We start from the raw sequence: 13,372 nt of genomic DNA, 5'->3' as shown, positions 1-13,372 counted from the left end.
CTTCCTGATGAGCTGCACCTCTGAGGGTCACGGACCAAAGCTTTGCCCTCGTGTGTGTGGATCAGCAGGTCACCCACGCCATGCACTCTTCAGACACTCTGGTGCTGAGCAAAGCAGGAATTGTCACAGAACCGAGTGCTGGGAGAGCAAGAAACGCTGCCACCAGCTCACCCAACAGCCCCAGCCTTTTTGTGAGCTGTCACAAGTTCATCTGTGCCCATCAGTCTGACCTGGCTTTTCCTGCCCCCGCCCCAGGTGCTGTTCACTCCTGCCACCCAGGCTGCCAGGCAGGCTGCCTGCACCATCGTGGAGGCCCTGGCCACCATCCCCAGCAGGAAACAGCAGGTCCTCGATCTCCTCACCAGGTATTCCTGTGCTGCCACACCTGGCAGCTCCACGAGTATTTGGATCAGAACCTCTCCCTTCTTGCAGCTTTTGTCACACCTCTCCCTTGCATACCTCCAGTTCAGGGTCTTTTTGAGCTGGATTTTTAATTAGCTGGGAGGGTATAGATTTAGGGAGACTTGGGGTTTGCTGCCTGGCAATGAGCTGTTGCAGTCTGTGCTTTTTCCAGAAGTAAGGATCTGGTGTTCAGCTGTGTGGCCAACATTTCCCCTGCCTCTTCAACAGCAAAATAATAGGGTGAAATCTCTTCCAACTCCTGGGACATAACTTAGCCCAGCTCATGCTGACAGCACAGTCAACTCCTTTTTGGGACAAATACAAATTTAACCAGGGAGTAATGAATATCAGTGATGCTGTTAGCAAGGACCACAGGGAGGATGGATTTCTGGAGGCTTTTTCTTTCTTTCTACAGTGTCCTTAAGCTGGAATGCCTTTTGTTGCTGTGAAGGGGTTGTCAGCTTGTGTTTCTCTTTCACAGCTACCTGGATGAGCTGAGCATTGCTGGTGAATGTGCTGCTGAGTACCTGGCCCTGTATCAGAAACTCATCAAACCTGCCCACTGGAAGGTCTACCTGGCAGCCAGAGGGGTTCTGCCCTATATTGGCAGCCTCATCACTAAGGTGTGGATTTGTGTGCAGGAAATGACCTGCTAGCTTGGCATTTTTCCCTTTGAAATTCCATCCCTTTGTTCAGTGCCCTGTGGCTGACCCTGCCAGGGTTCTCAAGTTCACACTCCAGTGCTGTTACCTCTGAACAGAGGGAGGCCACGGGGGTTTTAGCCCCAGCTGGAGAATTCCTCAGCACTTTAATTAAGTGCTCTGGCATTATAAACATTGCTGCACTGCCTTGGCACCAGCTCAGAGCTGGAAGCTGTTGTCCAGCTCCCAGACTGGACTCTGAGAGCCCTGAGGGACAGGGAAGGATCAGGCGTGCTGCCATGGCTGGAGTGGGAATTGCAGCCTGTTGGAGAGGCAGCACACTGAGTTTGCAGTGTTCAGAGTGGTAGGAGTCCTCTGTGGGGATCCCTGCTGCACTCCAAACAGGCAGGTGACACTCTCCATATCAGTGGTGGCCTTGAGTCCTCCTGGAGGGCCACTAGAGCCGAGCAGTGGTGGCAGGAAGGTGCAGGGAGAAAATGAGCGGGATATTTGTGGCAGTTTTCCTCTCCTTTCCCCCTTCCCTCCCTGCTGGTGCAATTGTGCTTTCTCTGTGCCTGGCTCAGTTTCTGGGCCGAGTTCCTTTGCACCCTGTGTTAGACACTGATCATTACTGGCCTTGCAGGGTCTTGGCCTGACAGGCTTGTTCATTATTTTCAGGAAATAGCTCGTTTGCTCGCCTTGGAGGAAGCGACACTCAGCACAGATTTGCAGCAGGGATATGCCCTGAAGAGTCTCACAGGTACTCAATAGTCCTGCAGCAGGGTTGCAGCTGGGGTGCTCATTGTTCTCTGACAGCCTGTGGCAGAATTTCAGAGAGATCTCATTCAGCTGTGTTGCCATTATCAGCACTGGATTTTTGCCATCGATTTAACACTTAATCTCTAAATTGATTTTTCCATATTTCCTATGGTTAGTAAGAGTTTTTAGCTGAACTGTGGTAACATAACAGGCAAGCTTCATCATTTCACTTTATTACGTAGTACAGTCCCTGGCAGCACTGTAAACCCTGCTGCTTTATTCCTACCTGTTGCTCCTACCTCCCTGTTCCATGGGAGCTTTATTTCATCTTCTAGGGTGTATACCCTTTTACAAAAATTTGTTGGAAATGGAAATACCTCAAGAACTAGGTCATTGTTTTTTGTATCCTTTTTCACATTCTTCAGACATTAGTGGGTGAATTCACAAAGCCTGGCTTCTTGCAAGTGGCAGCATGTTGATCAGTGTGTCATGGGAAAGGATCCTTGTGTTTGCTGATTCTTTACTTTATTGTTGGAGTGACCAGTTTGGTGATGTCACTGATAAGTCATTTCACATCGTCAGAGGGATTAGAGGTGTTACAAGAGGAGCAATCATCTGCTTTTGGAGCAGCTTGCAACAGAAAAATGCCAAAGAGTGCAGAATTTTGTATCAAGCACTTAGGACACTCCTTGGGCCCTTTTCTCATTCCCAAACTATTCTTCCATATGTTACAGTTTACAAGACAGGCCGAGGCTTTTGCCTCCAACCACTCAGTTCACAGGAGTGAGCTTTAAACCACAGCCTGATGGGAGTTGGAACAAGCCGTCTTTATGATACTGTGCCCTGTTTGCTGCTATGAAATCTAGAAATCCAATTCTCTCCCGCCTCCTGAATTTTGGTGGCTTTCTAGGTCTTCTCTCTTCCTTCGTGGAGGTGGAGTCCATCAAAAGGCACTTCAAGAGCCGGCTGGTGGGCACGGTGCTCAACGGGTACCTGTGCTTGAGGAAGTTGGTGGTGCAGAGGACAAAGCTGATTGATGAGACCCAGGACATGCTGCTGGAGATGCTGGAGGACATGACAACAGGTAAAACCACCTGTGTTCCAGAAATCCAGCCTTTGGATCAACCAAGATGAAAAAGCAGAACAGCCACGCAAAGAACTTTTCTAAATGACTGCTGTAGTCAGGGGGGTTCATGGCTTCAGTATTTCCTGTTGGCACAGAAAAGTTGAATAGCATTTCTAGTCTCCTCTTATTTCCAGGAATCTCAGCCTCCTCCTGTTTATGGGGCTGTTTTACTGCAGCCCAGTCATGCAGAGGTTTTCCTAGTAACCCTACCAATAAATCCCTTTCATCTTTCACCGAGGGGATTCGCAAAAGAAGAGAGCACCAAAGCGTGGGGCTGACTGCAGGAGGATTTATTGTGTGTGCTGAGTTCAAGTGGAATCTATAAAATTGACTCCAGTGTCCATTTTAATGCTCCCTTTTGTTGGCAGGCACAGAGTCTGAGACCAAGGCGTTCATGGCAGTGTGCATAGAGACCGCCAAGCGTTACAGCCTCGACGACTACCGGACCCCAGTGTTCATCTTCGAGAGGCTCTGCAGCATCATCTACCCTGTGAGTGGGGCAGGGCTGCACCACCAGGAGAGTCACACTGCCTAAACAGAGCCAGGGAGTGCTTTGGGAAGGGACTTAAAGATTGTCCAGTGCCACCCCCTGCCATGGCAGGGACACCTTCCACTATCCCAGGCTGCTCCGAGCCCCATCCAACCTGGCCTTGGACACTTCCAGGGATGAAACAGCCACAGCTGCTCTGGGCACCCTGTGCCAGGGCTTCACCCTCATAGGGAGGAATTTCTTCCCAATATCTGACCTAAGTTTCCCCTCTTCCAGCTTAAACCCATTCCCTCTTGTCCTGTCACACCAGTTCCTGATGAACAGTCCCTCTCTGGCTTCCCTGGAGCCCCTTCAGACCATGGGAGGTGCTCTGAGGTCTCCACACAACCTTCCGTTCTCCAGGCTGAACATTCTCATCTCTTCCCAGTCCCCTGAGCAACTCTATGGCCTTCTCTGCACTTGCTCCAACAGTTTCATGTCCTTTTTTTGTTGAGGAGGCACAGAACTGTGTGCAGTGCTCCAGGTGGGGTCTCATGATAGAGCGGGACAGTCACCACCAGCCACCTCTAGCTACCCTAGATCTGGTTCCTTTTCCCCAGGAACAGCAGTGTCTGCAGTCATGGTTTGCCATTAGCCAGTACAGAGCTCTATCCCAGTGTATCCCAGTGTATCCCATTTGGGAGGTTGCTGTTCAAGTTCCCTGAGGAATTTGGTTGCTGAATGATCCTGGAGATCCTCTGAGTGTGGCGTGCAGAGCAGATGCTCCAGTGGGGAAAGGAGTGAAGGTTTAGGGACGTCCTGCCATAAAAATGCAGGAATGGGAGCATGGTTAGGGAAAAACTTATTCACTCTGTCTCTGCTGCTAATCTTTAGGAAGAGAATGAAGTCACCGAGTTCTTTGTCACTCTGGAGAAAGATCCCCAGCAGGAAGACTTCCTGCAGGGCAGGATGCCAGGGAATCCCTACAGCAGTAACGAGCCTGGCATCGGGCCTCTCATGAGGGACATCAAGAACAAGATCTGTCAGGACTGTGACCTGGTGGCTCTGCTGGAGGACGACAGCGGGATGGAGGTGAGAATTTCTTGAGGTGGGGATTTCTTGCACAGACCTGTGGGATGCCGGTTTTGGGCAGCTGGTGGTTGCTGGGGCGGTGATGCAACAACCTGAGCTTGTTCTTGACTTGTTCTTCTCTCCCTTTCAGCTTCTGGTGAACAACAAGATCATCAGTCTGGATCTGCCTGTGGCTGAGGTCTACAAGAAGGTGTGGTGTCCCACAAACGAGGTGTGTGTTACCTTTGTACATGTTAACAGCACAGAGCACCCGTCCTTCATAGCAACAAAAAAAAAAGGGGAAAAAATCAAAATCACACGAGTCAGGATTTATTTCCTGGCATGTAATTTACTGGGTGTAACTGCTCAGCACCTTTGGTGCTCTGTTAGGACAGATTGTGCACAGCCCTGCAACGTGAGTGATTGCAGAGCACTGCCCCAGGTGAGCTGTGTCCTGTGTCACGTGTGACTCTTCCTGAGGAACAAACTCCCTGTGTTCCCTTGGGGAGAGCTGAACGTTGGCGCTGCCTTTCAGAGCACATTTCACACTCCATCTGCACACGGCAGTTCCATGTGTGTGTACACACAGGGACACCAGATTGCTCATCAGTCTGTGCTTCGGGGACGAACCCAAGTTATTTATGCACAGAACATCCAATGGTTCTCCATATTTGCACTTCTGCTCTCGTGTTTTTCGTCAGCATCTCAGGCACTTGGCAGATTCATCCTCCCAGTTTGCTTTTCATAGTATTTGTTGAGTGTTTTTCACATGAAGAAATGGACCCAACAGTCTTAAGGGTCCAGTCCCCCATGTCATGCTGAGCTTGTTCCAGAGGTGGATGTGGTCCAGACCGAGCTCTTCCCTTCTTTCCTCGTAGCCACTAAAATAAACTCCCAGTGAGGCCATCAGGCTCAATCTTGCCCACTACAAATAGGTTTTTAGAGGCACTTGAGATCATACAACAAGACTGATTTGCCCAGCATTTCTTGGTCATTCCTCATTTCCTCCTGGCCTCAAATCACCTTTGAAACCTGTTTCCTGAAATCATTTGTGGGAAGAATTCAAACAAAGTGCCAGTTAGCAGTGAATGAAGATAAAATGGGTCTCATTAATGCTTTATTTCAGTAACAAAGCCTTCAGTACTGCAAAATGGAGCCCAAACCTTGTGAGAGGGATAATTTTTTAGCGAGGTACCAACCTGGAAAGGGAAGTGAGGTGCTGGTGTTAATCCGTGAGTTCTGATTTGAATTCTGATCCAGTCTCTGGTGGGAATGATCCCCGTGCTGCCCCTGGGAGCAGCGAGGAGCTGTTCCCGTGGGATGCCAGGCTGGAGCTGACGTGCAGCTCTCCCAGGCAGCAGCTCTGATGGTGAAAGGCAGAGTTTGCTCAGCATTCCTGTGGATGAACAGCTTTCATCTGTCTTCCTTTGTGAGCACCTCCTGGAGCCGCCCGTTCCCTGGGAGCGACAGGCGCACAAGAAACGCAACCTCAGGCCCCTTTTTGTTTCCCTTGTCTCTCAGTGGCTTTTTTTGTTCATCTGCCGTTTTACCAGGGCCCCTGTGGTGTTAATTGCTGGTCGCCAGCGTGGCCTTTGAGCAGATCTTCCCCCCGGGGCTTTCCCTGTGCTTATGTATTTGCAGTGACATTAAGCACTGCTTATTCCACATTAGGCTTAGCACGATCCTTGACAGGTTTTCTCTTGCAAGGTCTCCTGCTCCCAAATCTGGGATTTTTCTTTTCTGCTTTTTATTCAGACCTATGGATTAAAAATGGAAAGTTTTGTGATATGCTGTCAGTATTTCCAGCTGGAAATGCATCTGGAAAACTGTCCCTTTCTCAGGGTAAAAGCACGGCTTTTTTGGCTGCATCATTTCAGTGAGGTACTGTCTTACTGAAAGCTCATTAAATTGCCTTTTTACTCCTCCTCCCTTTGCCATCACTGCAGATTTTATCTGTTTGAAAGCATTTGTCCAATTAGCCTGTCCTGCTTCATTTCCTGGGCTGTGCCTGCTCCCTGTATTTCCCAGGTATGCTGTGCCATACTCTCTGAGGAAAGGTTGCCATGGAAAGCAGGTGTTCCTTTGCAGATGAACCCGTTTTCCTTGGCTAAACCTTTCACTGGTGTTGAAGGAAACCTGGAGGAGATGTGAGGAGGAAGAGACTGTTCATTACCAGTCTGTCAATTAATTGGCAGTGCCAAGAAAAGCTGGACAGACCTAGGGATGAGTTATTGATGTTTTTGCAGGTGGCTCTACTGTTGTTTTTAATTCATCTCAGGAAGGGGAGAATGAGGGAGTGAAAGATTTCCCTGTGTTACCATCCTTGAGTGAAACAGCACGAGGGAGAGCTGGGGCTGCAGTGTCTGCACACCCTGAAACCAGAACCAGGCTTGTGCACGAGTGCCCAGAGATACAATTAATGAAAAGCTCTGCTCTTGCAGGGGGAGCCCATGAGGATCATTTACCGCATGCGGGGGTTACTGGGAGATGCAACGGAGGAATTCATCGAGTCCCTCGACTCCACCACTGGTAATGCATTTGTCTGCTGAAAGCTGGGATTAGATTTGAAATCTGAGGTTTGCTGCAGAGCAATGACATTATTATCCTCACAGCAGTGAGCTTAAAGTTGATTGACGTTGCTTTTGCTGCATTTACCTGCTTCACCTCGAGTGAAGGAGGATTTTAACAGCGCTTTAAAGCTGTGCTTCAAATGTGAGCACTTGCATGGCACGGGGACCATTCTGCCCAGCCCTTCTTCATCTTCCTGCTCCTAATTCTTTTTGAATTCCATACAACTGAAGTGACTTGAATTGCTGGTAAATGTGTGCTGCTCTACGCCCCATTTCTGCTTCCACTGCGCGAGCGTGTCCCTGTGGCTGCTCCTGTCCTCACCACCCGTGTCTGTCCTGCAGATGAGGAGGAGGATGAGGAAGAAGTGTATAAGATGGCAGGAGTGATGGCCCCCTGTGGAGGCCTGGAGTGCATGCTCAACAGACTGACTGGGATCAAGGACTTCAAGCAGGGCCGGCACCTCTTAACCGTGAGTCTCCCTTTGGCTCTGGGGTCAGGAGTTACAGGGTGCAAAATGCCACAGACATCCATGAGGTTTAGACAATCGCCTTTGAGCTCTCCCATTCCTCTTGGTTAACAATTCCTTACAGAACTTGAAGTGTGTAGAAGCTGAGGAGTTGGTAAGACTAAATCCTGTCTCTCTCTAGCGTTTCCTGCCTTGGCCTTACGTGAAAACCAAAGCTGTGCTAAGATGTATATACAGATGTAAAAATCTGGGCTGAACTGTACCCCAGAAGTGTAATCAGGTGTATTACAGGGTGCTTTTAGTTTCAGCAAAATCCTCCCCTCGTTGTGCAGGTACCACAGAGATCCCTTGTCTGTGTTTTTTGTAGGTGCTGCTAAAACTCTTCAGTTACTGCGTGAAGGTGAAAATAAACCGGCAGCAGCTGGTCAAGCCAGAGATGAACACTCTGAATGTCATGCTGGGGACTCTCAACTTGGTAAGGACAGCCTCGGCTTCCAGAAGTGTTTTTTCCGTGATTCCCATGAATTTAAGCCACTTCTGGCTGCCCTGCTGCCTTGTGGCAACTACGAGAGATGGGAAGTGTTGCTGTGCTGGCATGCAAATGATCCCTTGGACGTTCCCACCCTAAACCAGTGCCTGCTGGTGTTCCAGTGCCTCTTTCCACCTCAAACCAGTGACTGCTGGTGTTCCCCTGAGTGCTCCCACCTCAAACCAGTGCCTGCTGGTGTTCCAGTGCCTCTTTCCACCTCAAACCAGTGACTGCTGGTGTTCCAGTGCCTCTTCCCGCCTCAAACCAGTGACCGCTGGTGTTCCAGTGCCTGCTCCCACCTCAAACCAGTGACTGCTGGTGTTCCAGTGCCTCTTCCCGCCTCAAACCAGTGGCTGCTGGTGTTCCAGTGCCTCTTCCCGCCTCAAACCAGTGGCTGCTGGTGTTCCAGTGCCTCTTCCCGCCTCAAACCAGTGACTGCTGGTGTTCCAGTGCCTCTTCCCGCCTCAAACCAGTGACTGCTGGTGTTCCAGTGCCTCTTCCCACCTCAAACCAGTGACTGCTGGTGTTCCAGTGCCTCTTCCCACCTCAAACCAGTGGCTGCTGGTGTTCCCCTGAGTGCTCCCACTCAAACCAGTGGCTGCTGGTGCTCCCCTGAGTGCCCCCACTCAAACCAGTGGCTGCTGGTGTTCCCCTGAGTGCTCCCACTCAAACCAGTGGGTGCTGGTGCTCCCCTGAGTGCCCCCACTCAAACCAGTGACTGCTGGTGTTCCCCTGAGTGCTCCCACTCAAACCAGTGACTGCTGGTGTTCCCCTGAGTGCTCCCACTCAAACCAGTGGCTGCTGGTGCTCCCCTGAGTGCTCCCACCTCAAACCAGTGCCTGCTGGTGTTCCCCTGAGTGCTCCCACTCAAACCAGTGACTGCTGGTGTTCCAGTCCCTGCTCCCACCTCAAACCAGTGACTGTTGGCGTTCCAGTGCCTGCTCCCACCTCAAACCAGTGACTGCTGGTGCTCCCCTGAGTGCTCCCACTCAAACCAGTGACTGCTGGTGCTCCCCTGAGTGCTCCCACTCAAACCAGTGGCTGCTGGTGCTCCCCTGAGTGCCCCCATGTCTTGCAGGCTCTGGTGGCTGAGCAGGAGAGCAAGGACAGCGGGGGAGCAGCTGTGGCCGAGCAGGTGCTCAGCATCATGGAGATCATTCTGGATGAATCCAACGCGGAGCCTCTGAGCGAGGACAAGGTGAGTGCCCAGGGCCCGTTGCCTGGGATTCAGGACTGCACATCCCTGCTCACGGGGATGCTGAGCTCCAGGAGCTGCAGGGGGGTGCTGATGGAGTCTGAGCCTCCTTACACTTCTGGCAGGTCTTGGGGAAGGGCTCAATGAGGGCCCTGAAGCAAAAGCACTGCGAGGCTTTGTTAGGATGGGTCTTGCACGGTTGGGTGAGGGTTGTTAGGCACTGCTTGGATCCTTTCCTTCCTGCTTTGGGCCACAGGCCAGGGAGAGACAAGAAAAGACACAGCTTGGCCTTGTTTTTTGGAGTGTTTTTGTATGTGTTGAAAACATGATTGATTTTCCAGCTAATTGAGAATAAAATGAATCTCAACCAGACTGACAACAAGAAGAGTTTCTCACTCATCTTTTGAAGCTGTGGGTGGACAGGAATCTGGTGTGCTTTGGGTTGGAATTATTAGACTTTTGCCTGGAAAATGCTTTAACAGTAGGTGGAATAAGGCAGCTGTCAGCTAGAGGAGTTGATACTGATGCCTTGAGGTGGCCACCTGAAAGCAGAGGCTAGACAAAAATAAGAGAATAAAAGTAGGTATTTATTTGAAGGGCCTTCAAAGGTACACCCTGGGCAGTCCAAAGGCTATGCCCAAGTTGGACCGTGGGTCACGGGTCCTTCACACTTTTATAAGTTCGGTCCATTTGCATGTCAGGGTTAATTCTCCAATTATAATTTCAGTTAATGATGTAATTACCCCAAGTCTGCCCCTCCTCTTCAGAGCCTTTTAGTTTGCACATTTTGGGGCCTGGGACGATCGAGGTGTCCTTGAAGAGCAAACCTAGAGAGGCTTTGTTATGTCTGACCAGCGTGAGAGAACAGCAGCTACCAGGCCACACTTCAACTTCAGAGTGACACACCAGGCAGTACAGGACTTGAAAAATCTAAAAGTTAAAACCTAAGGCATCAATACCATCCCACAAGACCTTTGGGAACGAGGCTGGGTTTTATTTTTATCAGCAACTATCCCTTCACAACTGGAGTAGTCCTCCAGCTACCAGAGTGAGGATTTTCTTGTCAATTGATTCCTGAATGTAAATCCTGCTCTTCTTCCTTCCCAGGGCAACCTGCTCCTCACGGGGGACAAGGACCAGCTGGTGATGCTGCTGGACCAGATCAACAGCACCTTCGTGCGCTCCAACCTGAGCGTGCTGCAGGGGCTGCTGCGCATCATCCCCTACCTGTCCTTCGGGGAGATGGAGAAGATGCAGATCCTGGTGGATCGGTTCAAGCCCTACTGTAACTTCGACAAGTACGTTGGCACAGTTCAGCTAAAAGCCCCTGAAATCAGCTGTACTGCCACGTCTCTACTTTATTTCCTCACTGGTGCTTACTCCAGTGTAATGCCAGGCTTCAGCTTCATTTCCTCTTTCACTTCTAAGCCATTTTTGAAAGAAATATGTGAGCTCTAGCTGGAGAAATAGGTCCTTAGAGAGTACTGTGAGGTGACAGGGGCCTGAGTGGCTTTTCTGAGTCTCTGAGCTGGGGCAGGTACATCATGCAGTGATAATGAAAATGAGAATTACAGGCAGAGTTACCATTTCTTCTCTTTGTTCAGGTATGATGAGGAGCACAGTGGAGATGATAAAGTTTTCTTAGACTGCTTCTGTAAAATAGCAGCAGGAATAAAGAACAACAGCAACGGCCATCAGCTGAAAGATCTCATCCTGCAGAAGGGAATCACACAGAATGCCCTGGATTACATGAAAAAGCACATTCCCAGTGCAAAGAAGTAAGAGTCACTGTTTAATGTGTGTGGTTAATGTGTGTGACTGTCCTGGACATCCTCCTCATTCCATCCCCACAATCTCCCAAGAAATCCATGAACAAGTGCACGTTCAGGAGCATTCAGACGTCTGGTGAGGCAGTGCACATACAGGGATGAGCTAAAAAGCCTGAAATCCTCCCATTTGATACCCATCCAAGCTGATTCCTTGGATATCACCATCCTCGTGTTTCCTGCCTGTCCCCTCCTGTTGCACGGCAACAGAGTTTTTGCTGTTGGTGGCCAGCTCATGGACATAAATTCCCCAGGCTAAGAGTTGGCACCGTGGCTGTGCACAGCATGGAAGTGGGAGTGTGGCTGTCCCTTCATTAATTAGCTGACGAGGGACACGGGGGAGGGAGTCCTCCCTGCAGCCTGGAGCCGTGCTGCTGGCTGGGACACTGGCCCTCAGCTGCTGCCTCTGGTTTTCCGTGCAGTTTGGATGCAGACATATGGAAGAAGTTCTTATCTCGACCTGCACTTCCTTTTATCCTGCGCCTGCTCCGAGGCCTTGCGACGCAGCACCCTGCAACACAGGTGAGGAGAGTGGGGGCATGGGGGACGTGCCTGCATGGTCACTCTGCTTTGGGCCTGGAACTGAGGGTTAATTCCTCTAAGAGTTGGTTCTACACTCATTTCTCTTGGGTTTTGTCATCCTCACCATAGCTGGAACAGGTTTGCTCACAGCTTTTCTCTGCCCAAAGATGTTGGTTCTAGTCTGATGGGAATTTTCTTAGGGGGATAAAGCAGAGAGAAGATCCAGTTCTCCTGATCTTACTTGTTCCAAGAATATGAGAGCCCGTTGGGAATCCCAAAGTAGGCATAGATATGGAAGCTGTTCAGGTATTCCCTGGGCAAGTTCTGCCTTTGCAGAGCATCCTCTGGGTTTTGTGTGTCACACGACAAGATTGGGAACGTGACTTTGTGTCTTTGTCTTGATGCCTTGAGCCTCTGCTGGGCAGCTTGGGGCATCATCTGGAAAAGTCAGAGATTCTGACTTCAGTATTTCCTCCTGCTGCGTGGTGTGAGACTGACACACCGATGTGAAAAGAAGGTAATTATTGATAAGCTCCTCAGGGTGTGTTTGTTGGTGTCTGAAGGCATCAATACAGTGTCTTACCACAAAATAAATGTTTTATCCAACATCCCCATCTGAGCTCTTGGTAATAGCCAGCGGAGAGGCAAATTGCCCCAGTGTTACACACAGCTTTAGGGCTCAGGGGCATTAAAAAAGGAAGGAAGACACTTGTTGCAGCTCAGGGCTGCTGTCCCCATGGGATTAGAGGGGACAGGCCCTGTCCTGAGCCCCTGTTCCTGAGCAGTGCTGCGTTCCCATCCCTGCCAGGTGCTAATAGGAACAGACTCCATCACCAACCTGCACAAACTGGAGCAGGTGTCGAGTGACGAAGGGATTGGGACGTTGGCAGAGAACCTCCTGGAGGCACTGAGGGAACACCCCGAGGTGAACAAGAAGATCGACGCCGCGCGGAAGGAGACGCGCGCCGAGAAGAAGAGGATGGCCATGGCCATGAGGCAGAAGGCCCTGGGCACCCTGGGCATGACGGTAATGGCTGGGTCATTCAGGGGCTTTTCTTCCTGCCCTGCTCAAAGTGCCTCAGCAGGAAGTGTGTAAAATGATTTCTTGATGGGTATTGCAGAGCTCCAGCCCCCAGCTTGCCTGGTGCTGCCAGAGAGGGAACACCGCTGCTGGGAAGTGGGATGGGCATTCCAGTGCCAGTGGTGGGGCTGGTGTGGTTTGTCATTCTGTTTAACCTGCTTGAGCTTTTCTCTCTTCCAGACAAATGAGAAGGGCCAGGTGGTGACCAAGACTGCGCTGCTTAAACAGATGGAGGAGCTGATAGAGGAACCGGGACTGACCTGCTGCATCTGCCGGGAGGGATACAAGTTCCAGGTAGTGGGAGCTAAAAGTTCCACGTCATGGTGGATGGGAGATGCAAGGTAAAGGGAGATTCAGTTTTCAGGTAATGGGAGATAGAAGTTCCAGGTGAAGGAGATTCAACTTCCAGGTGAAGGGAGGTGCATTTTCAGAGCCCTCTCACCTCCTAAGGGGACTTGCCAGTGTCTGGCTGCAGAAGTGTTGGCACTGGAAGATCAAGAAGTCTCAGGGCTGGTTCTTGAGATTAGTAATTCCAGAGGTGGCTGGGAAGTGGAAGTGTGTTTTCAGTGAATACAAATATCAGTTTAAGCAGTTTAAACACAGTATCAGTTTAAGCTTGAGGTTGAGACTGGGAGAGATTCAATTCAGTGTGGTGTGGAAAGAGCAGGAAATGTGACCTGTTGCAGAGCTGAGTGGTTTCTAAGCCAGCTGTGT

General features: G+C 50.4%; 1 protein-coding gene across 1 annotated transcript in view; it reads left to right on the top strand.

Annotated features, from left to right (window-relative positions):
• Positions 1 to 13,372, top strand: part of UBR4 (ubiquitin protein ligase E3 component n-recognin 4) — an 83,876-nt gene that overhangs the window by 61,125 nt on the left and 9,379 nt on the right. The window contains 16 exon segments of the mRNA XM_032131987.1: positions 256 to 365; positions 884 to 1,025; positions 1,722 to 1,803; positions 2,713 to 2,886; positions 3,297 to 3,418; positions 4,292 to 4,489; positions 4,620 to 4,700; positions 6,910 to 6,997; positions 7,381 to 7,508; positions 7,873 to 7,980; positions 9,113 to 9,232; positions 10,337 to 10,527; positions 10,834 to 11,007; positions 11,478 to 11,577; positions 12,386 to 12,604; positions 12,839 to 12,952. Of these exon segments, the coding sequence (XP_031987878.1) occupies positions 256 to 365; positions 884 to 1,025; positions 1,722 to 1,803; positions 2,713 to 2,886; positions 3,297 to 3,418; positions 4,292 to 4,489; positions 4,620 to 4,700; positions 6,910 to 6,997; positions 7,381 to 7,508; positions 7,873 to 7,980; positions 9,113 to 9,232; positions 10,337 to 10,527; positions 10,834 to 11,007; positions 11,478 to 11,577; positions 12,386 to 12,604; positions 12,839 to 12,952 (2,151 nt within the window).

This window comes from Corvus moneduloides, chromosome 22 (assembly GCF_009650955.1).
Source record: "Corvus moneduloides isolate bCorMon1 chromosome 22, bCorMon1.pri, whole genome shotgun sequence".
Lineage (NCBI taxonomy): Eukaryota > Metazoa > Chordata > Aves > Passeriformes > Corvidae > Corvus > Corvus moneduloides.
The sequence above is the reverse complement of the archived record's forward strand: the minus strand, read 5'-3'. Positions and strand labels throughout refer to the sequence as shown.